The sequence below is a fragment of the Suncus etruscus genome, chromosome 14 (genome assembly GCF_024139225.1).
Source record: "Suncus etruscus isolate mSunEtr1 chromosome 14, mSunEtr1.pri.cur, whole genome shotgun sequence".
In the NCBI taxonomy this organism is placed as follows: Eukaryota; Metazoa; Chordata; class Mammalia; order Eulipotyphla; family Soricidae; genus Suncus; species Suncus etruscus.
Window position 1 is genome coordinate 89,959,769 of NC_064861.1, and position 26,125 is coordinate 89,985,893.

At 53.5% G+C, this 26,125-nt stretch overlaps 1 protein-coding gene and 1 non-coding gene across 2 annotated transcripts; both read left to right on the forward strand.

Moving 5' to 3' along the window:
• Positions 1-7,527: 7,527 nt before the first annotated feature.
• Positions 7,528-7,633, forward strand: LOC126029269 (U6 spliceosomal RNA). Its single transcript, XR_007502900.1, has one exon. It is a non-coding gene; the product is annotated as a U6 spliceosomal RNA (small nuclear RNA).
• A 1,768-nt stretch (positions 7,634-9,401) lies between these two features.
• Positions 9,402-25,354, forward strand: CCDC61 (coiled-coil domain containing 61). The gene is made up of 14 exons (XM_049787268.1): positions 9,402-9,428; positions 16,832-16,990; positions 17,122-17,204; positions 19,874-20,031; positions 20,938-21,099; positions 22,264-22,477; positions 22,584-22,666; positions 23,451-23,620; positions 23,721-23,796; positions 23,991-24,136; positions 24,221-24,299; positions 24,455-24,506; positions 25,087-25,162; positions 25,240-25,354. The coding sequence occupies exons 2-14, from the start codon at positions 16,843-16,845 to the stop codon at positions 25,335-25,337; spliced, it is 1,545 nt and encodes a 514-aa protein (XP_049643225.1). The 5' UTR covers positions 9,402-9,428; positions 16,832-16,842; the 3' UTR covers positions 25,338-25,354.
• The last annotated feature ends 771 nt before the right edge of the window (positions 25,355-26,125 follow it).

Sequence of the window (26,125 nt, forward strand, 5' to 3'; positions counted from 1 at the left end):
GCACCACCAGGAGTAACCCCTAAGCAGCACCAAGTATGGACCCCCCCAAAGCAAAAATATAATAAAAAATAATGGGGCCAGAGAGATAGCACAGCGGTTGGGCATTTGCTGTACACTCTGCCAACCCGGGGCGGACCTGGGTTCGATCCTTGGCATCCCATATGGTCCCCTGAGCCTGCCAGGAGCACAGCCAGGATTAACTCCTGAGTGCTGCTAGGTGTGGTCCCAAAACAAAAACAAAACAAAACAAAAATCTGGTTGATGTCCCAGTCCTCTAACTGGTGATGACTGAACATAATAAAAATGCTGGTACTGGAGCCGGAGTGATATACAGTGGGGACGGCACTTGCCTTATATGTGACCATAGTGGGTTTTGATCCCTGGCACCCCATATGGTCTCCTGAGCGCCGCCAAGAATAATTTCTTGGGTGCAGATCCAGGAAGAACCCAGGAGTATTATTGAGTCTCTCCAAAAAACAGCAAACAAGCAAACAAACAAAAAGCCTCTGGCATCCATTAACATACCTTACTAGGCCTCTGGCCCTAGGGAGACTTTATCATTTTATGAACACAATGGCCACAATTTCCTGACTCTGTGAGCTCCTCCTGTGTTCTGAAGAGAGACTATGCAGGAAGAAAATATGCACTATGGTAAAGGAAGGTAAAAGCTGTGGAGAGAGGCTGGAGCAATAAGACAGTGGGTAAGGTGCTTGCCTTGCATGCGGCCCATCAACCTGAGTTCAATCCCCAACAGAGCCTGCCAGGAGTGATCCCTGAGCACAGAGCCAGGAGTAAGCCCTGAGTATAGCCAGGTGTGGCCTAAAAACCAACAAATAAAATCGGGGTGTGTGTGGAGGAAGCAAGATAGAAGATAAGGTATTTATAAGTGGTAGACTTCACTTGAACGTTAGCAGTGCATGAGACACCCCCCCCCAAGCACCACCAGGAATGATCTATGAACATAAAGCCAGAAGTGAGCCCTGAGCATTATTTATTGTGGCCCCAAACTAACAGCAACAAAAAGCCAGACTGGCTACTTCCACCCTCATCCCCAAGAACCCCAGAAAAACATATACTGGCCAGTGGGAACCCAGGTTTGAGATTTGAGGAGGGTGCAGTTGATTCTAGGATATTTGACCCCCCAAAAAATTCTTGTTTTGTTTTTTTTTGGTTTTGGTTTTGGGTCTCAGTGGGGCTCAGGGGTTACTCATGGCTCTGCGCTCACAATTCGTCCCTGGCAGGCTTCGGCGACCATATAGGATGCCAAAAATCAAACCAGGGTCCGTTCCAGGTTGGCTGCATGCAAGGCAAATACCCTACTGCTGTGCTATTGCTCCGCCCTCCCCCCCAATTCTTGGAGCAAATTTCCTTGTGCTGAGAGGACCTTGAGGGGTCCACTTGCTTTGCATGTGGACATCCTGGGTTCAATCCTCAGCACGACATATGGTCCCCTGAACACTGCCAGGAGTAATCCCTGAGTGCAGGGCCAGAGTAAGCCCTGTGCACCACTATCTGTACCCCCAAATTAAAATAAATGAATAACACACATAAAAAAGACAATCCTTCATTTACCTCTGACTCTTCCTCTTTCCTTCATCTCATCCATGCATGACAATGAGATACTGGGAATTGAACCCAGGGCCTCATACATTATTCACCCATGAAGACTAACATTCACTTATTATTATTATTATTATTATTATTATTATTTTGGTTTTTGAGTTACACCTGGTGGCACTCAGGGGTTACTCCTGATTCTGTGCTCAGAAATCATTCCTGGCAGGCACGAGGGACCATATGGGATGCCGTGATTCGAACCACTGGAACGACTGTGTGCAAGGCAAACAACCTTCCGCTGTGCTATCTCTCTGGCTCCTGATTTTTATTATTTTATTTGTTTATTTGGGGGCCACACCCGGACAGGGTCAGGGTTTTCTCCAGTCTCTGCAATTAGGGATCACTCCTGGCAGTGCTCAAGGGACCATGTGGATTCCAGGGATGGAACCTGGGTAGCCATGTGCAAGGCAAGTGTCCTCTTGCCCCTCTGTACTATCTCTCTAGTCCCTGCCCCCCAAGTTCAATGAGAGCTAGACACTTTAGTGGTTCCCTAATATTTTTCTCCACAGTACCCATAACCCTCATATGGCTCAGTCCACTAGGACAATGACCCATTCTCACGTTTCCCTAACACTTGAACTGTACTCATACCCTACTCCTTGATTACTTTTCTCCCCAGGGTTCCCCAGGTACCACCTTCTCAATTCCCTCTCTCTGCTCTTTTGTTTTGAGCCACACCCAGTGATGCTCAGGGGTTACTCTTGGCTCTGCACTCTGGAATCACTCCTGGTTGGACTTGGGGTACCAGGCATGAAATTCAGGTCAGCTGATAAAAAGTAAGTGCTCTCCAGGACCAAGTGATAGCACAGTGGGGAGGGCATTTGCCTTGCAAGCGGCCAACCTGGGTTTGATCCCTGGCATCCTATAGGGTCCCCGGGGTCTGCCAGGAGTGATTTCTGAGTGTAGAGCCACCTGAGCGCCACTGGGTGTGGCCCCAAAATAAAAAGCCACCCCCCCAAAAAAAACAGCAAGTGCCCTACCTGCTAAACTATAGTTCCAGCTCCTCTCTGCTGTTTCTTGGGAGTCAATCTTTGCTTCTCTCTCTCTCTCTCTCTCTTTTTTTTTTTTTTTTTTTGGTTTTTGTTGTTTTTGGGCCACACCCATTTGACGCTCAGGAGTTACTCCTGGCTATGTGCTCAGAAATCGCCCCTGGCTTGGGGGGACCATATGGGACGCCGGGGGATTGAACCGCGATCCTTCCTTGGCTAGCGCTTGCAAGGCAGGCACCTTACCTCCAGCGCCACCTACCCGGCCCCCCTCTCTCTCTCTCTCTCTCTCTCTCTCTCTCTCTCTCTCTCTCTCTCTCTCTCTCTCTCTCTCTCTCTCTCTCTCTCTCTCTCTCTCTCTCTCTCTCTCTCTCTCTCTCTCTCTCTCCTCTCTCTCTCTCTCTCGTTTTTGGGCCACACCCAGTGGTGCTCAGGGGCTACTCCTGGCTCTGTGCTCAGAAGTCACTCCTAGCAGACTAGCAGACTTAGGGGACTATATGAGATGTCAGGGATCAAACTTGGGTCTGTCCTGGTTGACAGCATACAATGCAAATGGCCCTAACACTGTGCTATCACTCTGCCCACTCTCTCTTTTTCTGATTTTTGGGTCATGCCTGGTGATGCTTAGGGGTTACTCTTGACTCTGTACTCAATAATTACTCCTGGTGGTGCTCTGGGCACCATATGGGGTGCCAAGGATTGAACCCGGGTTTACTGCGTGCAAGGCAAAATCCCCTCTGTACTCTCTGGCTCTTTTCTTCTCACTCAGTCTTTTGTGACTCTTTCTCCTCCTTTTGTCTGCCTGGGGGTTGTATGGCCCACACCTCACTGCTGAGGGGCAATACCTGGCTGTCTGCTGAGGAGTGACCCCTGGTGGTGCTTGGGGGAACATATGTGGTACTGAGAGTCCATACTGGGTCCTGGGAAGGCCTTACTGTGTCCTACCTACCTGGCCCATCTCCCCAGTTTCTTTCTGCCATTGGTGGGAGCTCACCTCTGCCTTCAGACCAGCAGCATTGCCATGTGGGAGCGTGTTCCAAACCATAGCGTATCCCCCAAAGTCCTGAATTCCATCCCATGGCCCCACTCTGTAGCACCTCCCATTCACGGAAATTTATTTCATCTCCTGAAATCTTTTATCTCCCTCCCACAGGTCCCAAACCCTCTGTACCTCCTTAGGTTTCACTTCTCCCACTTCCACACTGTCTCTTTCTCTCATTCTAAAGACTACTGATATCTTTGCTTTCTCCAAAGTGACTTTAAAAAACCATAACTGAGCGGCTGGAGAGAGCATGGAGGTAAGACATTTGCCTTGCATGCAGAAGGTCGGTGGTTTGAATCCCGACATCCCTGAGTCTGCCAGAAGTGATTTCTGAGTGTAGAGCCAGGAGTAACCCCTGAGCGCTGCTGGGTGTGACCCAAAAACCAAAAGACAAAACAAAACTAAACAAAACCATAACTGAGGGCCCGGAGAGATAGCATGGAGGTAGGGTGTTTGCCTTGCATGCAGAAGGACGGTGGTTCGAATCCCGGCATCCCATATGGTCCCCTGAGCTTGTCAGGAGTGATTTCTGTTTTGTTTTTTGTTTTTTTTTTTAGGATTTTGGGCCATACCCGGAGGTGCTCAGGGGTCACTCCTGGCTGTCTGCTCAGAAACAGCTCCTGGCAGGCACCGGGGACCATATGGGACACCAGGATTCGAACCAACCACCTTTGGTCCTGGATCAGCTGCTAGTAAGGCAAACGCCGCTGTGCTATCTCTCCGGGCCCAGGAGCGATTTCTGAATGTAGAGCCAGGAGTAACCGCTGAGCAGTGCTGGGTGGGACCCCAAAACCAAACCAAACCAAACAAACCATAACTGAGATCGGGCCAGAGTCATAGCACAGCAGGGTGGTGTTTGCCTTGTATGTAGCCACCCCGGTTTTATCCCCGGCATCCCACAGGGTCCCCTGAGCCTGCCGGGAGTAATTTCTGAGCCCAGAACTAGGTGTAGTAACTGAGTGCTGCCGAGTGTGGCCAAACCTTCCAATTTTTTTTTTTTTTTTTTTTTTTTTGGTTTTTGGGCCACACCCTGTGACGCTCAGGGGTTACTCCTGGCTATGCGCTCAGAAGTTGCTCCTGGCTTCTTGGGGGGACCATATGGGATGCCGGGGGATCGAACCGCGGTCCGTCCTAGGCTAGCGCAGGCAAGGCAGGCACCTTACCTCCAGCGCCACCGCCCGGCCCCACCTTCCAAATTTTTTATTTTTTTTTTTTTTTTTTTTTTGGTTTTTTTGGGTCACACCTGGCAGTGCTCAGGGGTTATTCCTGGCTCCAGGCTCAGAAATTACTCCTGGCAGGCACAGGGGACCATATGGGGCGCCGGGATTCGAACCGATGACCTCCTGCATGAAAGGCAAACGCCTTACCTCCATGCTATCTCTCCGGCCCTTTTTTTTTTTTTTTTTTTTTTTTTTTTGGTGCAAATTTTTTAAATTAATTTATTTTGTGTGGTTTGGGCCATATCTGGTAGTATTCAGGGATCATGCCTGAGTCTTTGCTCAGGGATCATGGTGCTGAGGAGGATTGTGCCATATGCACAATATGTGCTCAGAGTTTACTCCTGGCTCTACACTCAGTGGTCACTCCCAATAGAGTTTGGGGGGAACCTTATGGGGTGACAGGGATAGAAATGGAGTTGAGAATGTGCAAGGCAAGTGCCTTCTCCCCTTTACTATTGCTTGGGCCCCAAAAGTCACTGCTCATGAAGGTGGAGTCCCCCTTGGGGCTGATGACATGTTTTGGAACTTGTTTTTTTGTTTTGTTTTGGAGCCACGCCTAGATCAAGGCTTACTCAGGGCTCTGAGCTGAAGGGTTGCTTTGAAGGTGCCCAGGGGATCATGCAGTGCTGGGGACCGACACCAGCCCCCAAACCAAGAGCTCAGTCCACAGAACATACTCTCTCGCCCAATGTTTTGGAAGTGAATAGAAAATGCTTCCAAAATGCAACTCTGACTTTAGTCCTTTAAAAAGGCCCCTTCTGGGCCCGGAGAGATAGCACAGCGGTGTTTGCCTTGCAAGCAGCCGATCCAGGACCAAAGGTGGTTGGTTCGAATCCCGGTGTCCCATATAGTCCCCCGTGCCTGCCAGGAGCTATTTCTGAGCAGACAGCCAGGAGTAACCCCTGAGCACTGCCAGGTGTGACCCAAAAACCAAAAAATAAATAAATAAATAGGGTAGTTTAAAAAAAAAAAAAGGCCCCTTCTGGGCTGGAGAGATAGCACAGTGGTAGGGCATTTGCCATGCATGCAGCCCATCCAGGACAGATGGTGGTTCGAATTCCAGCATTCCATATGGTCCCCCAGAGCCTGCCAGGAGCAATTTCTGAGTGTAAAGCTAGGAGTAACCCCTGAGCGCTGCAGGGTGTGACCCCCCCAAAAAAAAACCCAAAACAAAAGAGGCCCAAAAGAGGAGCCCGAGGGATATGACAGGGGTTAGGGCACTTGCCTGGCACACAACTTGTTGCTTGTTTTTTGGAAACTTCAGGGGTTTAAAAATGCTTGTTGTTTTGGGGCTGTATCCTGAGGTGCCACAGCTATAGAAGTGATTTGCAACTCAAGAATCAGGAATCACTCCTGGTAGGCTTGAGGGATCATCTCCTTCCTTCCTTCCTTCCTCCCTCCCTCCCTCCCTCCCTCCCTCCCTCCCTCCCTCCCTCCCTCCCTCCCTCCTTCCTCCTCCTTCCTTCCTTCCTCCCTTCCTTCCTCCCTCCCTCCCTCCCTCCCTCCCTCCCTCCCTCCCTCCCTCCCTTCCTTCCTTCCTTCCTTCCTTCCTTCCTTCCTTCCTTCCTTCCTTCCTTCCTTCCTTCCTTCCTTCCCTCCCTCCCTCCCTCCCTTCCTTCCTTCCTTCTTTCCTTCCTCCCTCCCTCCCTCCTTCCCTCCTCCCTCCCTCCCTCCATCCCTTCCTTCCTTCCTTTCTTCCTTCAGCTTTATGGGACACACCCTACAGCACTCAGGTGTTACTACTGGCTCTGTGCTCAGAAATCACTCCTGGCAGGCTCAGGGAACCATATGGAATACCAGGGGTCAAACCTGGGTTGGCTGCATGCAAGGCAAACAGCCTACCTACTGTACTATCACTTCGACCTCAAATTCAAGTCTTTTTTTTTTTTGAGGGGGGGGGTCACATCGGCGGCGCTCTGAGGATACTCCTGGCTCTGCACTCAGAAATTGTTCCTGGAAGGCTCGGGGACCATAGGATGAACTCTACCACTGAGTGACAACTCTGGCCTAAGTCTAAGTTCTTTGCATTTCTGGTTGCATAAACATACTCACTGAGGTCTGACTTAGTTTTTTGTTTTTGAGCCACACCCGGCAGTGGTCAGGGCTTACTTCTGGCTCTGCACTCAGGGCTCACTCTGCTTTTTTTTTTTTGTTTTGTTTTTGGGTCACACCCAGCAGCGCTCAGGGGTTACTCCTGGCTCTACACTCAGAAATCACTCCTGGCAGACTCGGGGGACCATATGGGATGCCGGGATTCGAACCAATGACCTTCTGCATGAAAGGCAAATGCCTCACCTCCATGCTATGTCTCCAGCCCCCCAGGGCTCACTCTTGGCAGGCTTGAGGGACCATATGTGGTGCTGGAGATTGAGCCCGGGGTCGGCCACGTGCAAGGCCAATTCCCTACTTGCTGCACTATTGCTCCAGCCTCTCTTACTCTTTATTTTTATTTTTGTTTTGAGCCACTCCCAGCTGTGCTCATGGATTACTCCTAGCTCCATACTCAGGAATTGTAGTTAATACTAGGAATGAAACCAGGGCTGGATGCATGCAAGGCAAATGCTTTTCCTATTGTCCAATCTCTCTGACCTTCGGTCTGTCTCTATTGAGATGCTCACATGTAGTGGTGGTGGTAGTAGTAGTAGTAGTAAGTCAATAGAAAGTACTCTCTTTGAGAGGACATGTTCTAAGATCAGAACAATAAAGAAAAATGAGCATGGTCTCTGTGCTAGGATGACATATAAATTCATGCAGGGTTCCATTTGTTTTAAACCATGGTGTTTAAATAAAGTTAGGGGAAAAATGTGAAGCCAAAAAAAAAAAAAAAGAAATCCAGGGAGGACAACATTGGTGGTGGAAATGCCTCTGATTCAATGTCCCTATGTGCCTAAAATATTACTGTGAAAGATTTGTAATCCTTGGGGCCAGAGAGATGGCACAGAGGCAGGGCGTTTGCCTTGCATGCAGAAGGACGGTGGTTCGAATCCCGGCATCCCCATATGGTCCCTCGTGCCTGCCTCTGAGCACTGCCGGGTGTGACCCAAAAACAAAACACACATACACACACAACATTTTTGTAATCCACTTTGGTCAAAATAAAAATTATTATAAAATTAAAAAAAATCCAGGGCTAGATAGTACAGAGAGGAAAGCACTAGCTTTGTAGATGGCAGATCAGGGGTTTGATCCCCAGCATGGCCCCCAGGAAAGATCCCCAGAAATGATTTCTGAGTGCAGAACCAGGAGTAACCCCTGAGCACACTGGGTGTAGCCTTCCCCCCAAAATGTCCATCAAACATGACAGAGGAAAAATAGTTTTCCTTGGCTCTGTAGATAAGGATATTATGAAACAAGGATCCAAAGCCAAAAAAGTAGGAAACAACAGAGAGGTGTGTCAGGCAGAAAAAAATTAATAAAAACATGACGTTATCGTTGGGAATTTTGCAATGTTCATGGCATTTGTTGGCTCTTTTAGATATGTATTTCTGATTTGTTCATATTCGAAGTAAACATCCCAGGTCATCCTCAAGTTTGATTTCATGATATTGAAGATTGTTTTTTCATCATTCAAATATTCATCTTGCATACACACACACACAAGTCTTGGATTAAAAAATAATGTTTGCAGTGTATGATCAGAGAATGTATTTCTTTAAATTTTTTTCTTGGTGTGTGTGTGTGTGTGTGTGTGTGTGTGTGTGTGTGTGTGTGTGTGTGCGCGCGCATACCCAGAGGTGCTCAGGGTTTACTCCTTGCTCTGAGCTCAGGGTCCCCTCCTGCCAGATCTGTGGGGCCATGTGGGATATGGGGGGATTTGGGGCAGTTTGGGGCAGTCCCTTGTGCAAGGCAAGCTCCCTCCCCGCATGTCCTATCTCTACAGCCTCCTGTATTCCTTTTCTTAAATTATTACGTTCCTCTCCCTCTTGCAATAAATTTTATAAACTAGAAGCCCTGTCAAGTGACTCACTGGCTTAAAATAGTCTTTCTCCAGCTGTGTGATCATGGCCTAGTAGCTCAGCATCTGAGTCCATCTCCTTACCGGCAAAAAGGGGGGTTCATAAGAGAACCCATATATTACTGGGTGTTCATTCTGAATAAGCCAACGCCTAAAAAAAAAAAACTTGCAGGCACGAAAAGCCCAAATAGGTGGCAAACCTCTGTCCACCATCAGTCAGTCTAGCATGGAACTTTACCCGCAGCTTCTGGACCGGCGGCCAAGATCTCCCAATGCGCAGGCGCATCCGACTTCCTTCTTCCCTCCTCGTGGGCGTGGTCTACTCAGCCGCGAGATGTGATAGGAGGAGTAGTCAAAAATTACTTCCGGGATCCTCCCCTTTTTTGAGATAGGCAGCAGCGATTAGCCAATCGTGATGGGAGAAGAGACCGGCGACCCAACCCATTTCTGGACAAGGGACGGGACGTCTTGACAGACGTCTGTTCTAGCCAATGGCAACGTGGCCGGGAGCCAGCGCGGGCCAATCGTCGGGGAGAAGGCCGGATCCTGGGGCGGGGCTGGAGCTTCGGCGGTTGAACCGCTCTCGTGGAGGGCTGGCTGCGGAGAAGGTGAGACGCGGTGGGAGCGGCGGGTGCACGGGTTGGGGTGGCGGGCCTAGGGGGGAGGGGGCGCCCCTGGGGGAAGAGTGGGGGCGCGGGTTGGGTTTTGCATTTCGCAGAATGGGGATTAAAAATAAAAGTAGAGGGGCCGGGGAGATGGCACGGAGGCAGGGCGTTTGCCTTGCATGCAGAAGGTCGGTGGTTCGAATCCCGGCAGCCCATATGTTCCCTCGAGCCTGCCAGGAGCGATCTCTGAGCGTAGAGCCAGGAGGAACCCCTGAGCGCTACCGGGTGTGACCCCAAAACAAAAACATAAAACCAAAAAAAAATAAAAGTATTTTCATCTTGGTAGTGAGATCTCGAGGTGAAATTGGGGGGGCATTTGTGAGAGGATTCTTATAAGAGTGATATATTGGGGTGGGGGGTCCCCTGCTTTGATTTGGGGCAGGGGGAGTGGAGAGCTTGCAGAAGAGGAAGGTGACTGTGGGACTATCTAGCCCATGGCTTACTGTGGGCCTGAAGTCGATTCATTTTGGGTAGCAGAACCCCCCTTCTCTGGGGGTCTTGCTCCCTCACTGGTCACCCCCCCAGCCCCCCGTGGCTTGGTTTTCCAGCTGATTTTTTTTTTTGTTTTTGTTTTTGAATGATGATGCTTTGGATGATTGCTTTGCAATCTAGATCTTTCCAGGACTCCAGACCCCCTCCTAGCCAATGGTCAGCTCCTTCTTACTGTGGAATATTACCCCCACTTCACTCTTTGCAAACCAGTCTTAGGGTTTCACCTTCTGCCTGGGAACCTTGGTACTTGTTATTTTATTTTATTCTTTATCATCTTCCTTTTCTCCTGGGCAGGTTTATGTTCTGTTCATGGTCATATCCTATGGTTTTCTCTCTCAGAGCAGATCCATTCGTGTTTCTTCTGGAACATTTCCCCCCCAGATGTCCTTCACTTACTTCTTCGTATCTCTGGTTCAAATGTCAGTGCTAGGGCTTGAGAGAAAGTATAGCAGTCCGGGGGCTCTTGCCTTGTGTGCAGTCGGTCCTGGTTCCCTTCTCAGCACCAGATGGTCCTTAGAACACCCTTGTGTGCAAGCACAGAGCAGTCTCTGAACCCCACTGGGTGTGACAAATCAAGATTAAACAGAAACAAGTGTTCCTTTCATAAACATGCCCCCACTGACCATCCTACCTGGCCAAACTACTGGGTAGATAGCAGTGCTTGTCTGTATTTACTGTATTTTGCATGGCCCTAGTGATATGGATCCAGGCAAACAGAACACAGAACAGGGGCCGGAGTGATAGCACAGTGGTAGGGTGTTTACCTTGCATGCGGCCAACCCTGGACAGACCTTGGTTTGAATCCCAGCATTCCATACGGTTCCCCGCACCTGCCAGGAGCAATTTCTGAGTTCAGAGCCTGGAATAAACCCCTTTAGTGCTATTGGGTATGACCCACCCCTCCCCCTCAAAAAAAAACAAAAAACAACACAGCACATCCCAGTGGTGTTTAAAACCCACCATGCTCCACCATGCCTGTTTCTTAGGGGCTCTCCTGGCTGTTGAACAGGGAGCAGTGGGACTGGGTGATATGGTAATAAAACTGGACACAGAGATGGAGAGATATATAAGGTACTTTTGCCTTGCATGTGGCTGACCTGGAGTCAATCCCCAGCATCACAAATGTTCCCCTGGGCATGACCAGGTGTGAGACTTGAGGACAGAGCCATGAGGAAGACCAAAGCACCTCTGGGTGTGGCCATAAAACGACAACAACAACAACAACAACAACAAAACTGGGCACATCATGATGCTAAAGGCAAAATGCACTTGTTTGTGGGAGGGGTGTGGCTTCTTAGAAATGCAGATTCTTGGGTCAGCCCCCACAGATCCTCCTTGGTTAACAAAGCTGCTCTCAGGATCCTGCATTTTTTTTTTTTTTTTTTTTGGTTTTTGGGCCACACCCGTTTGACACTCAGGGGTTACTCCTGGCTATGTGCTCAGAAATCGCCCCTGGCTTGGGGGGACCATATGAGACGGCGGGGGATCGAACCGCGGTTCGTTCCTTGGTAGAGCTTACAAGGCAGTCACCTTATCTCTAGCGCCACCTTCCCGGCCCCAAGGATCCTGCATTTTTATTTTTCAGTGAGCTCCTGGAGGGTCTCTTAAGGTCTGAGACCCCAATTTGAGAGCCCAAGTGGTTGATAGCTGGGGGAGCTTCATCATTATGAAACTTTCTCTGCTTAGCAGTGCTGGTGACACTGGTATTGGAGACAGACCTTTCCCTAGCTCGGGAGTCAGGGAGGGCTTCCTGCAGGAGGGGACGTTGGCGTGGATACCTGGATGGAGGATGGCTACGAGTGTGCTGATACTGGCAGGGAACCTTCGTCCAGGACCCTTTTTCCTCATCATGCTGGGACCTGAACCTCTCTCTGTCCAGCCTTGATTAGTGCCCAGAAAGTTCAGGGATTCATGTAGGTTTCGGAGCAACGCTGTCTAGTTTGTAAAATGGGGGATGCTCTGTCTATCTGACACAAAGGAAAGGGTAGGCATTAGTGTACCTATGCTTATCTATGGCAAAAAGTCTCTGAGGGCCAGAGGGATGGTACAGTGGATAGGGAGGGGATTTACCATCTACAGACAGCAAACCAGGGTTTGGTTCTCTGTACAACATATGGTCTCCTGAGCCTCACCAGGAGTGATTCCTGAGCACAGAGCCAGGAGTAAATCCTGAGCACAGCTGGGTGTGGCTCCAAAAAAAAAAATTTACTGGAGCATTTGAGGGGCAGTATGTGTGGGGATTGGCACACCCGTGGAGGTACTGCTTTTAGCGGGGAGTCACCAGATTGTGGGTGACCAAAAGAGTATGGTACCTGTAGTTTCTAGGGGTTCAACACAGTTTTGCTTGTGGTCTAGGATCTGCAGGACCAAGGGGAACATTTTCTCCCATTCATGTTCCCCCACGTATGAGAAGGTAAGCTCAGAATAGGAGGTGTCACTTGGGTCAAGCAGGGTATATGTTGGGTGCAGCATCTGGAGCGTGGGGAATCTGGGAGGTTTATGGATGGGCTGGGATATGTGAATGAAGGGGTTAGGAGACGCTGCTCACCCATACTTATGGGGACTGTGGGGTGTGTGTGTACAGATAGTCCCCTAGTGGGGAATTGGGAATGTGTATTGGTATTTATTGGTATTTGGGGAGCCCCCCAGGGAGAAGACTCAGCTTTGTCCCTTGGGGGGGGCTGTGAACACTGCCATTTCTGGGTTATGCAGTTTGGGAGAGGTGTGGGCAGTGGTGGTGCCCTGAGAGGAAGAGGGTTTAGTCTGCCCAAAGACAAGGCAGCGAGGGTGGGGTGGGGGCTCGAAAATGGAGTGCTCTTCTGTGTGTATGTGTTCTTGTGTTCTGTAGGTAGGCCTACAGAGGTCAGAGGATGGGGGTCAGGTGTGGTGTAGAGGCACCCTTTTTCTCAGAGCAGAGGATGGGTGGCACCCCAGATTGGTTGTTCCCAGACTCCTGGGACCTGGGTCAGAGGGAGGATGCCGGATGCAGAAAGACTAGAAAGATGGGTGGGATCCGATGAGCGGGGCAGGGTGGGGGGACCCAGACTTGGGAAGAGGTTCTCACCAGACATTTTCCATTTATGTGGAAACTGTATGTCAGGGGCTTGGGGATGCAGAGGGTTTCCTTAGAAATTTGAGAAGGTGGGGCCGGGCGGTGGCGCTGGAGGTAAGGTGCCTGCCTTACCTGCGCTAGCCTAGGAGATGGACCACGGTTCGATCCCCCGGCGTCCCATATGGTCCCCCAAGCCAGGAGCGACTTCTGAGCGCATAGCCAGGAGTAACCCCTGAGCGTTACCGGGTGTGGCCCAAAAACCAAAAAAAAAAAAAAAAAAAAAAAGAAATTTGAGAAGGTGCAATTGAAAAGGTGAAGTAGGAAAAAGGAGGTGATGGTATAAAGGCTGATGGTATAAAGTGGGTTGTGTGGGGAATAGAAACTGGGGCAAATATGCAGGCAGAGGCCTGGAGAGATAGCACAGCGGCATTTGCCTTGCAAGCAGCCGATCCAGGACCAAAGTTGGTTGGTTCGAATCCCGGTGTCCCATATGGTCCCCCGTGCCTGCCAGGAGCTATTTCTGAGCAGACAGCCAGGAGTAACCCCTGAGCACCGCCGGGTGTGGCCCAAAAAAAAAATTAAAAAAAAAATGCAGGCAGAGTTCAAACCAAATAATGGGGGAGAGGGGCGCAAAATCCAGTGGACGATGGGGGGAGAGCTTGAAGGGCTGGTGTGGGAGAAAAGGGAAGTAAGTGGTGCGTGGAGATGTTTGTGGATTGGGGGAGGGTGTGTAAAGGGAGCGATGGATTCCAGAAGTATTTGGTGTCTCAGTATGGGACATCGGTAGGCTGATGGGCAACTCGAAAGGCGCTGTTATTAGCGCAGGGACTGCTATTCTCGGGGTCCGAAAGGGGGACAAGTTGGGGCAGGGTCCGGTTTGTAGCTGGGTCCCTTACTTCTCTGTCACCCATCAGAGAAAGAGTCCTGCACGATAGAGGTTAGGGCGGCGGTGAAGCCCAGTGAAACTGACAGCGTCCCCGCAGCCATGGTAACCGGGACGACACAGCCGCTGATTGGTTCGCGGGGCCTTAGGGGCGGGGCCTGGGGCTTGGTGGGGCGGAGCCCGCGCTGCCTGGCACACTGTATTAGCAGAACTGTGAGGCCTTTTTGCCCAGAGCTTGGCAATTATTAACCCGGGTTAATAATCAGGATCACAGAGACTGAAATCTCAATTGCAGGGCTTTCCCTGGAAGCGCTCCGCCACCCCCCTAAAAAAAAAAAAAAAAAAAGAAAAAACAAAGGAATTCCCTCCCAAAAAAGAAAAGAAAGGAATTATTTAAAACGTACACCCATTTTTTTCAGTGGACTTTTTTTGGGGGGATGGTGTGGTAGTGCTCTGGTTCTATTTCCAGTCCAGTGCTCCAAGGTCGCACCCAGCTTTGCTCAGGGATCTTGGCCCGAGATGGGAGTGGAAAGAAGGGATGATCAGGGGTCTGCTGTTTGGGAGACAAGACAAGCACCTTAACCTTGTTCTCTTCTCTCTCTCTCTCTCTCTCTCTCTCTCTCTCTCTCTCTCTCTCTCTCTCTCTCTCTCTCTCTCTCTCTCTCTCTCTCGTTTTTGGTCAATTTATTCATCTTTGGGTCTCCAAGCAGTGCTCAGGAGGGTGATGGGGGTCATTCTTGATCATCCGTGGCCCCACTCAGGCCTGGCAGTAACCTGATGCTAGGGGCCACCTGAACTATTTTTAGCCAGTGGTTCTTGGGGAGTGAGGCATGGTGGTGCTGGACACAAACTTAGGGTTTCTGCTTGCTAGACATACACTCCATCCCTTGGAGCACTCTCCCCAGCCCCGTTTTTATTTAATTTATTTATTTCCATTTTGGGGATCAGGTGCTTCAGCTGTGATGCTCACTTACTTGCTACATTCCAACTTCAGTGCTCACACGCTGGTAGTTGTATTGCTTGCTGGGGGTGGGGGGCTGCACCCTCTGGCTAGAGTGCTCACACACACTGGCTACACACTGGAGACTGTCCACTTCAAAATCAATACAATAATAATGAAATCCCAGACTGGAGTGATAGCGCAGCTGGGAGGGCGTTTGCCTTGCATGCGGCTGACCCGGGTTTGATCCCCGCTATCCCATGTGGTCTCTGGAGCCTGCCAATCCCTGTGTGTAGAGTGAAGAGTAACTCCTGAGTGCTGTGGGGTGTAACCCAAACACAACAACCAAAAAAAAGTAATCCCCTCCTCTCCTAACCCCAGCATAATTCCCCACACACAAGTGCTTGCTGAGTGAACACACACATAATAACCAATAGAGGGGCTGGAGAAATGGCTCAGGGCTTATGGCACTTGCCTTGCATTCCCCTGGTCTAATCCCTAGCACCACATATGGTCTCCTGGGTACCATCAGGAGTGATCCCTGAGCACAGAATCAGGAGAGGAACTGGAATACTGCTGGGTGTGGCCCAAAGCTCTTCTTAACCCAAAATATGAGCCTGAAGATTCCTGGAGTTGCCCATAGCTTTGCTGTGAGAGGCTGGTAGTGACATATTATGCATATAGTAATGTGCAGGGCTCAGTACTCAATGCCTTTTTTTTTTTTTTTTTTTGGTTTTTGGGCCACACCCTGTGACGCTCAGGGGTTACTCCTGGCTATGCGCTCAGAAGTTGCTCCTGGCTTCTTGGGGGACCATATGGGACGCCGGGGGATCAAACCGCAGTCCGTCCTAGGCTAGCGCAGGCAAGGCAGGCACCTTACCTCCAGCGCCACCGCCTGGCCCCCTCAATGCCTTTTCTTTGGGGTGGGCACAACCAGGGTGGGGTCTGGGAGTAACCTCCCAATGAGATCCAGGGGACCATGTGGTACTGGGATTCAGCACACAATGCAGGCCCCCTAACCTTTGAGCCATCTCCCCAGCCTCTAAGCAATTGTTTTAAGCAAAAATTTGAGGCTGGAGAAACTACAGCAGGAAGGGCTTCTTGCCCTGCACACAGCCCATCCAAGTTCGATTCCTTGAACCCCAGATGGAACCCCCAAGCTCCTCCAGGAGTGAGCCCTGATCAACATGGGCTGTGGCCCCAAAACAAACAACTTAGGAGAAGCAGGCAGCAGGGGTTAGAAAGATGGTACAGGGCCCGGAGAGATAGCACAGCGGTGCTTGCCTTGCAAGCAGCCGATCCAGAACCTAAGGTGGTTGGTTTGAATCCCGGTGTCCCATATGGTCCCCCATGCCTGCCAGGAGCTATTTCTGAGCAGACAGCCAGCAGTAACCCCTGAGCACCGCCGGGTGTGGCCCAAAAAACAAAAAACAAAAAGAAAAAGAAAGATGGTACAGAGGGGCCGGAGAGATAGCATGGAGGTAAGGTGTTTACCTTTCATGCAGAAGGTCATCGGTTCGAATTCCGGTGTCCCATATGGTCCCCCGTGCCTGCCAGGAGCGATTTCTGAGCACGGAGCCAGGAAAAACCCCTGAGTACTGCCGGGTGTGACCCAAAAACCAAAAACCAAAAACCAAAAAAAAAAAAAAAGATTGTACAGAAACGAAGGCACTTGCCTTGCACCTTGCATGCAGCTGATAGCTGATACCACATAGGGTTCCGCAGGTACTACCAGGGCTCTGCCACTTGAGCCACAGCTCCAGCACCCCTCACCACCCCTGCCCCCCAAGTATGCTGGCTAGTTGACTCCTGGTGATAAGCCTCAGTGCCATTGGTAGATCCATTTTCTAGGGAAGCGAGTGGCCTGGGGAAGTGTGTGTCTCCCCCATAGGGCCCCACACTGATAAGTGGGACATCCAGGCACTGCCTCCCCCATCCCAGACCTCCAGCCTCAAGGGGTCTCTGTCTCCCCCCTGCAGTGACATTGGCCATGGAGCAGCCGGCCAGCCTGCAGGTGGACTACGTGTTCCGGGGTGTGGAACACTCTGTGCGTGTTGGGGTCTCAGGCCAGGTTCTTGAGCTGGAGGTGGAAGACAGGATGACGGCCGACCAGTGGCGGGGCGAGTTCGATGCCAGCTGTGAGTATGCCTGCCTGGGTGGGGTGGGGGGATCTCCTCATATTTTACCCTCTAGCTCTGGAGACCTGGCTCTGATTTGGGGGGAAAAGGGGGAAGAAGGGCCCCCCTGAAGGAACTCTCCCCCTACTCAGTCATCGAGGATCTGACCCACAAGACGGGGAACTTCAAACAGTTCAGCATCTTCTGTAACATGCTGGAGTCGGCGCTCACCCAGGTGCGTGCTAGGGCTGGGGGTACAGCTGTCCCCACTCTGTCTCAGTGTTTGGGGAGTTGGTGCCCGCCAGAAAATTCTGTCAGGGCCTGGAGAGATAGCACAGCGGTGTTTGCCTTGCAAACAGCCAATCCAGGACCAAAGGTGGTTGGTTCAAATCCCGGTGTCCCTTATGGTCCCCCGTGCCTGCCAGGAGCTATTTCTTAGCAGACAGCCAGGAGTAACCCCTGAGCAATGCCGGGTGTGGCCCAAAAACTAAAAAAAAAAAAAAAGAAAAAAAAAAGAAAATTCTGTCAGATTCTGACTTTCTTGGTAATTAATGGGGCTTTCCATTGCTTTTCTTGTTTCTTCAAAGTAAAGGGTTTGGGACAGAGAGATTTTGTGTGTGTGTGTGTGTGTATGTGCCTACTTGCTGGCAACCCATGCATGTAGTCCCCTGAATCCTGCCAGGGGTCAGTCTTGAGCAAGAGCCAGGAATAGGTCCATAATTTTTTATTTTTTTGGTTTTTGGGTCACACCTGGCAGCACTCAGGGGTTACTCCTGGCTCTGTGCTCAGAAATCGTTCCTGGCAGGCTGGGGGACTGTGTGGGATGCTGGGGATCAAACCTGGGTTTGTCCAGGTTGACCATGTGCAAGGCAAACGCCCAACCATTATGCTGTGGCTCTGGCCCTAGTTCCATAGTTCTTGAACCCCCTCCCTGGCTGTGACTCAAATCTCTGCTCCCCCTAAAAATGTCAAAATAAAGGGCATATGATCAATTCTAGGATTGTAGACCATTCAAGAGGCCAGAGAAATGTAAAAATCCCATCACACCAGGGGAAATTTGGTTTGTATCTGGGTGAAAAGAATCAGTCCAGCTGCATTTCCATTTCTTCCTTTATTTGAACCATACGTATCTGTGTGTTGGCAATTTTATATCGTGGCTGTCTGTCCTCTGAAAATCTGTAACCTGCATTTAAAAGCTGTGTTAGGGGCCAGAGAGATAGCACAGTAGTAGGGCATTTACTTTGCATGCAGCCTACCCAGGAGAGACAATGGTTTGATTCCTGGCATCCTATATGATCCCCTGAGCCTGCCAGGGGTGATTTTGGAGCACAGGACCAGGAGTGTGGCACCGGCTGTGGCCCAGTCCCCTCCAAAATTATTAAGAGCTACAAAGAGCTTTTTTTGGGGGGGTCATCGCTATTTTTTGTTTGCTTTTTGTTTGTTTGTTTTGGGGCCACACCTAGCGATGCTCAGGGGTTACTCCTGACTCTGTGTACTCAGGATCACCCCTGATGAGGCTTGAGGGACCCTGTGGGATGCCAGGGATCAAACTCTGTGTGGCTGCTCAGCTGCATGCCACTTACCCACTGTACTGTGCTCTGGGCCCTAAAGCAAAAGTTTTTAAACACTTTTGCACTCTTAAACTAACAGGGGCCAGAATGATAATACAGTGGATAAAGATGCTTGCCTTTCATGCACCCCACCCGGTTCAATCCCCGGTAGTCTGTCTGTATTTGCAAATGTGTCTTTTATTTGACTCTGGAGAACCCCACTGGATTCTCTCAGCCAGCTCTGTGCTGAGTCGCTGTGATTCTGTGCAGAAAAACCTACTTCCCACAGAGGCATGGTGAGAAAGTGGGTCTTGGAGTAGGTTTTTCTGGTAATTCTCCGTCGCTAACCTGCGGAAACCTGCCTGCTGCTGGCTTCTCACAGGGACAGGACAGTGTGGGTGGGATCAGGAGGAACCGGTGCCAGAGCTTGCATTTTCCATCACTGTTTGCCTTTCACCCCTTTCTTATCAGCAGAGATGTTTTTCACCCCTTTCTTATCAGCAGTAGATGCGATCAGCATCAGCTTGGGAAATTCCCTGCTCCCGCAGGGGCGGAGTCCCTCCAAGTCTTTGGCACCAAGGCCCAATTGGTTAATATATCCTAATTTGTCGATATTTTCGGGGAACTCAGAAGCCTTAATGGCAAGTTCAAGTTCAGCTTTTCCATAGCTGGAGCCAGAGCGATAGTACAGAGATTACGGCATTTGCCTTGGAAGGGGCCGACCAGCGTTCAAGCCCTGGCACCATGTGTGGTTCCTGAAGCCTGCCAGGAGTGATTCCTGAGCATGGAGCCAGGAGCAAACCTCTGAGCACCACTGGGTGTGGTCCCAAAGCCAACCTTCCATTAGTGTCTCTTCTAACTTTTTTTGGGGGGTGTCCCCACACTCACCAGTGTCGGGATAGCACCCTCAGCCTTGGTGTATGTGTGTGTGTGTGTGTGTGTGTCTCCTGGTTTGTCCCAGATGCATTTTTGTGGGTTTTTTTTTGTGTGTGTTTATTTTTTGTTTCTTGGGGGGGTCACACCTGGCAATACTTAGAGCTTACCCCTAACTGTACTCAGGAATCACTCCTGATGGGGTGATCACTTTATGTTGTGCAAATGCAAGTGCCTTCCCTGCTGTCTGTAGCTCTGGCCCCTGTCCCAGTTGCATCATTTGGTGGTGTTGTTTGGGGAGAGGCACACCTGAAGATGCTCAGGGGTTGGGGTTACTCCTGGTTCTGCACTCAGGAATTCCTCCTGGCAGGCTCAGGGATGCTGGGGGTCTCACCCTGGTAGCCTCCTTGCAAGGCTCTGCTAGCTCCCTGGCGCCCCCTGATGGCATCTTGAGGCAGCCCTTCCTCTCCTCTCTCATCAGAGCAGCGAGTCCGTCACCCTGGACCTGCTCACCTACACAGACCTGGAGGCCCTGCGGAACCGAAAGCTGGGGGGCCGCGCGGGCCCCCTGCCCTCAAGGTCGTCCCAGCTCAACTCCAAGCGCTACCTGATCCTCATCTATTCCGTGGAGTTTGACAGGTGGGGCCCAGGGGCTGCCTCCAGAGCCTGACAAGTGGGGCTGTGGGGAGAGAGCTCAATCTCAGCCCTCTCCCCCAGAACCCCTCTGGCGGGGAGGACTCTGGCCTGTTCTGAGACTCCTCAGCCTCGGGGTGTGTCCTGTTCTGGGTTGTGTTTGGTTTCAGGGAAGAGAGTAAGCATTGGCAGGGTCTGAAACATGCTGCCTGTGATATGTTGTCCAGATCAGTGGCAGCTAAGTCATTTCAGTAGGGAGGGGACTTAGCTGCTTCTGATTGTTATTATTATTATTATTGGTCCTCCTTATTGTGTTGGCCTTTTGACCTCTCATCATTATTATTTCTTGGTCACAAAATGACTGCGGGACCTCCAGGCATTGCTTGTGAATCCCAACAACAAAAGGGACAGGACTATTGGCTTATGGGTTTTTCAGTCAGGGAAGCAGAACTATGCCTGGAAGACTCCTATCCCCATTTTCTCTGATCATGGGCCAGAGGCGAGGTGTGCTGAGAAATGCCTCAATGGCTTGCTGACCTTTAGAGGCAGGTGCTCCTGCCAGGGAGGAGCCAGGAACAGCTGGTTGGCTGCGGGAGGCAACGTCTGCCCCATCTGCCCTGGCTCCTGGATTTTCTGGCCCATCCTCTATGAATAGCAGCGTATGGGGCAGCTAGTCAAGGCGCCCTACTTTTCCCCAGCCCAGAGGTGACCCGGGTCAGGCCATCTCCAACTCCCCAGGAAGTGGCTTCAGCTGCACCAGGGCTGGGGCTTCCATTGTGCTCTAAGAGGGTCTCACAGTGACCGGAGGGTGCCTAGCACCTGAGCCCGAAGGCACAAGGGGGACCTGCGATTGTGGGGTTGTGGCCGTGGCCCTGGCCTCTGAGACGCCGCGGTTCTAACCCTCCTCCCCAGGATTCACTACCCGCTGCCCCTCCCGTACCAGGGCAAGCCTGACCCCGTGGTCCTGCAGGGTGTCATCCGCGCCCTGAAGGAGGAGCTGGGCCGCCTTCGTGGGCAAGACAGCCAGGATACCCAGGACAGCCGCGAGACGGTGATCTGGCACCTTCGAGAGCAGTGAGTCTTGGGAGGGGGTACCGCTCGGCACTGTGGGGGACCAGAGTCGTCGCTCCTGGTCTATTGGGGGCCAAAGTCATCCTTCTTTTCCCTGAATATATCTTTAGGCCTGTAGGCCCACTTCATGCTGGGAACAGTGTTGATCCACGCAGCCCCGACTCTGTGCATAGGAGAGGCAAATACAGTGAAGGTTGCGGGGAGGCGAGGGGACCCCAGAAGAGAGAAGTTCAGGACGGATGGACTGGACCCTGTGGGCCTTCCTTTCAGGCTGTACCCCAAGGGGCTGGAATAGGGGTGAGAGTGGAGAAATGAGAGGGAGAGAGGGAAGGCATGTGTTTCTAGAGGTGGCCACGAGATGGCGCCCGCCGCCCAGGTATCGAGGTAACTCGGTGTCCCATGCTGGATCCCAGGGTGAGGATCCGGAGAAAGTGCTCTTTCCACTACAGAGCCAGCTAGGAGGTTCGGAGGAATTGTGCAGGGAGGGAGCCAGGAGAACAGAGGGCCAGGGCTTGACACCTGGGGACTGCATGAAGCCCTTTGGGTTGGGAAAGAGGGCTGCATTTGGGGGCTGCGTTTTGCAAGTTTGGCTAGGCAGGGAGAAGGCATAGGGGGCAAGCCGGGGAGCTGGGGGTGCTGGGAAATTAGCCAGGGGGCTCAATTCAAGCTGAGACTCCTGGAAGAGCCAGGAGAGCCAGAGATGACAAGTGGGATTATCAGGGGAGAACTCGGTGCCCGGGAGGTGTGTGTAGTGTTCTGGGGCCGACGCCCCAGTTCCATGGGTTAACCAGCTTTGCCCACCTGGTTTGGTATCCATCGAGGGGTGCACCCCACATCCCCTCGCTCCTCTGCAAACCTAGGAGACTAGACGGCCTACAATTTGGAGACTCAGTGATTCCCTCCCTCTCTTCTCTTCCCCCTTCCGTGTGTGTGTGTGTGTGTGTGTGTGTGTGTGTGTGTGTGTGTGTACTTTCCCCACATCTCGTATTGTTTTCGGGGGACAGCGGGTCTGAGCAATACCCTGCGGTGTGATCAGGTCTACTCGGGCCGGCGAAGGTGGAGAGGGGCGACGCCAGGGCCCTGGGCGGCCTCCCCAGCTCCAGCTCTCTCTTGCCCCAACCCCCCCCTCCGTCCCCCGTCCCCGTCCCCCGTGTCCCCTCGACCCAGGGTGTCCCGCCTGGCGGCGGAGAAGCGCGAGCTGGAGGCGCAGCTGGGCCGTTCGCGGGAGGAGGCGCTGGCCGGCCGGGCGGCGCGGCAGGAGGCCGAGGCCCTGCGCGGGCTGGTGCGCCGCCTGGAGCTGGAGCTGCGGCAGGAGCGCGGCGTCGTCGGGCCCCGCGGGGGCGGTCGCCGCGGCCAGGAGTGCCGCCGCCTGGCCAAGGAAGTGAGAGAGGGCCGGGGTGGCCGGGCCTGCGGGGCGGCGGGGTGCAGGCCGCGGCCTTCACTGTAGATCCCGTTTCGTCCCATCCCGTCCTTTCCCGTCCCGGCAGCTCGAGGAGGTGAAGGCGTCGGAGCGGAGCCTACGCTCGCGGCTGAAGGCGCTGAACGGCGAGCTGGCGGTGTACAAGAGGGGGTGAGTGAGGGTCGGGACCCGATGAGAGGCGATCGGACCCCGCGGCATGTTGGAGGGGCCAGGGGCCAGGTGTTTGTGGGCGTGGCCTGTGCCAAGGTAGAGGGAGGGACTCGGTAGTAGGCGTGGCCAAGGTGCCTTCTGGGGCTTTGGACTGGACGGGTAGAAGGGGAGAGCGGGGCGTGGAGGTCGGTCGGAGGCAGGATAGAGGAAATTGACAGGTGGGCGGAGTTTGAGTAAGGGGCGGAGCTAAAGTACCTTCTGCGGCTTTGGACTGGACGGGTGGAAGGGAGGGGGCGGGGCCTGAGTGGGGGTCGGAGGTAGGTTAGAGGAAATTGACAGGTGGGCGGGGTTTGAGTAAGTGTAGGGGAAGTGACAGGTGTGTGGGCGGGGCTAAGTAACCTTTTGGGGCTTTGGACTGGACGTTTAGGAGGGGAGGGCGGGGCCTGAATGGAGGTGGGGGCAGGAGAGGAAATTGGTGGGTGGGCGGAGTTTGAGTAAGGGCGGGAGGTGACACCTGTGTGGGCGGGGCTAGGGTACCCTCTGGGCCTTTGGACTGGACTGTTAGTGGGTGGGCGGGGCTGATGTGCCTTCTGGGGCTCTGGATTGGACGACAGGGAAGGCGGGCGGGGCCTGAGGAGACGGGCGTGTTGCTAGGATTCCAGGGCCAAAGCCGAAGGGCGTGTCCCAGCCGGGGGCATCTTGGTCGAGGGTTCGGGCCTGGCCCGGCTTAAGGGCCGCGGCTTGAGAAGAGCCCCTGTGACGGCCGGGATGTGTGTGCTCGCAGGAGACGGACCTCGCCCGCGCTGCTGCCCCCGGCCCGGGAGGATCGGGCGTCGTCGTCCCGGGAGCGTTCCACCTCGCGTGGCCGCGGCGCCCCCCGCTCCTCGTCCCGGGAGAGCGGCCGCGGGGGCCGGGGCCGGGGCCGGCCCGCCCAGTCCTCGCCCTCGCCCACAGGTCGGTGCCCGCCACCCCCCAGCCCTTGCGGGTGCACGGCCAGGTAGGGTCAGGTGGGGCCGGGCAGGGCGGTGAACCCGTTGCCTTCTCTCCCGTCCAGGTGGCCGCGTGCCCCGCTTCGACCCCACCGCCTTCGTGAAAGCCAAGGAGAAGAAGCAGAGAGAGCTCAGGATGAAGTTAGCGCCCTGGCCAGGAGCCCCCTCGGCCCGGCCTGTCCTGTCCCATCCCATCCCATCGGCCCTGTCCCCTGTCCTCATCCCTCTCCCTCCGCCTCCTGCACCCCAGCCCACCCCACCCGGGCTCCTCCCAGGCTTCTCTTGAGGGTGCAGCGCCTCCTCCAGTTGGTCCCCTGATCCCCCCTCCTCCCCAGGCAGCAGCAGCGGAACCGCAACCGACTGGGCAGTGGCGGCAGCGGGGATGGGCCTGCTGGCTCCTGGTCTCGCCAGGCTCGGCCCCCCGCCCCCTGCAGCGGCCGGGGGGACGCGCCTAACCGCTCCCGGCGCCGCAGCTCCTCAGGTGGGTATCCATCGCGGCCAGGGCGGGCCAGATGCGGGGCCTGCGGGGAGGCGCGGGAGACCCACAGGCTTCTCCCCCTTCTAGTGGACAGTTTCCGAAGCCGATGCTCATCTGTGAGCTCCTGCAGCGAGTTTGAGGATTTCGCGGACTCCCTCCCGAGAGGGTACCACTCGCAGGCGGTGTGGGGATGGGCGGATTTTCACGGGCGGGAAGTGGGGCAGACTCGGAACCGACTCCGACAGGCATTTGGGAGCTGGAGGGCGCGGTGGGGGGGGACCCAGAGATGCCCCCACCCAGTGCTCTGATTCCTCCCCTTAGTTCTGGCGGCCGGCGGAAGCCTCCCAGCCCCACTCCCTGGACCAGGCCCAACGTGAGTGACACCTTCAGAGTGTGGAGACTTTCAGAATCTGCTGGGCTCGAGTGGCAGCACAGTAGTAGGGTGTTTGCTTTGCATGTGACTGTCCCAGGACGGACGCATGTTCGATCCCCGTCATCCCATATGATCCCCTGTGCCAGGAGCCATTACTGAGTGCAGAGCCAGAAGGAATCCTTGAGCACCACCGGGTGTGACTCCCCCCCCCCCCAAATAAAAAACCCAGAATCCGCTGCCCTCTCTCCAGATGCCCTGCTAGGGATCAGGGATCAGGCTGCAGAACTGAGCTGTTTGAGGCCAGTGTTTTGAGACCAGTGGGTTGGGGGGCAGGCAGGGGTGAAGATGGAAGCAAGAGATGCTGGTTATGCTGCACCTGCGTTAAATGGCCCCGTTCCTTCGCTCAGCTGCGGGACCAGGGCTCTTTCCTAGCCAGTTCCTAGCCTTTGGGCGGAGCCACCCGGCAGGCAGATGTCAGCCCTCAGTCTGGCTGAGATGCTCAGTTAGGCTCGGTGTTTCCTGCGGGCTTTGGGGGCAGGAGGAGGAGGCCCGCGACCCTTATCATGCCTTTCCCCTGCAGCAGAAGTCCACGCCCGTGGAGCGGGGCCGCCCGCAGAGACGCCTGGCCAGTTCTGGGAGCTGGCTCCCCACCAAAGGTGAGTCTGGGCCTCCAGAGAGACTTCCCCGCCCCTGCGGCCCCAGAACCCCTGAACCCCCTTGCCTGCCTCCCCAGAATACAGCTCCGACCACCAGGCGGCCGACATGGCGGAGATCGACGCCCGCCTGAAGGCGCTGCAGGAATACATGAACCGCCTGGACACGCGGTCCTGATGCTGGGACTGATGGGGAGTCCACGCCCCGGATACGCCCACACAGCCGCGCCCGCGCGCGATTGGCTCCTGCCTGGGGCGGGGCCGACTTGGCCTTCCGGCCCGCCCCCTCCTGGTGCTCTTCCGGGGTCTTGGGCATCCTGACCCCGCCCGTCTTGTAAATAAACATGGACCCTGGGGACTCGGCAACTGACCACTGAAGGGGTGGTGGGGAGACTTCTGTATTTCGGGGACTTCCCCTGCACTCTCCTGCCTGTCCCTGAGGGCATTTGTCTTGCACATGGCTCACCCAGGTTTGACCCCCGGCATCCCAAATGGTCTCTGAGCCTGCCAGGAGTCATTTCTGAGCAAGAGCCAGGAGTAACACCTGAGTGCCACTGGGTATGCCCTCCAAAAGTTTTGAGTATCTCCCAAAAGTTTTGAGTGCCCCCCCCCAAAGCTGTGTGCTAGATTAGCACCCACTCTAGGTGGGGAACTGGATGGACAGATGGACACATACACAACCAAGGCCCGCGTCTCAACGCCCCAGAAGCTCAGCTTACCCCCCCCCCCCCCAAGCAGCCAAGGGGACGGACTCGGAGGGCTGCAGCAGTGGCTGAGCAGGGTTCTGTGGGAGGCTGCATGCTACCTGCAAAGACCCAGTATGCAGAGCTTGAGCGCGCGCATGCAGGCCCTGCTTATGCATGGGCTAGATCCCTCCAACACTACTGACCCCAAACCGAAAACAAGGGGAAAAAAACAAACAAGAAAGCCAGAGAGTTTGGGCAGAATCTATATTGATTCAGGGTC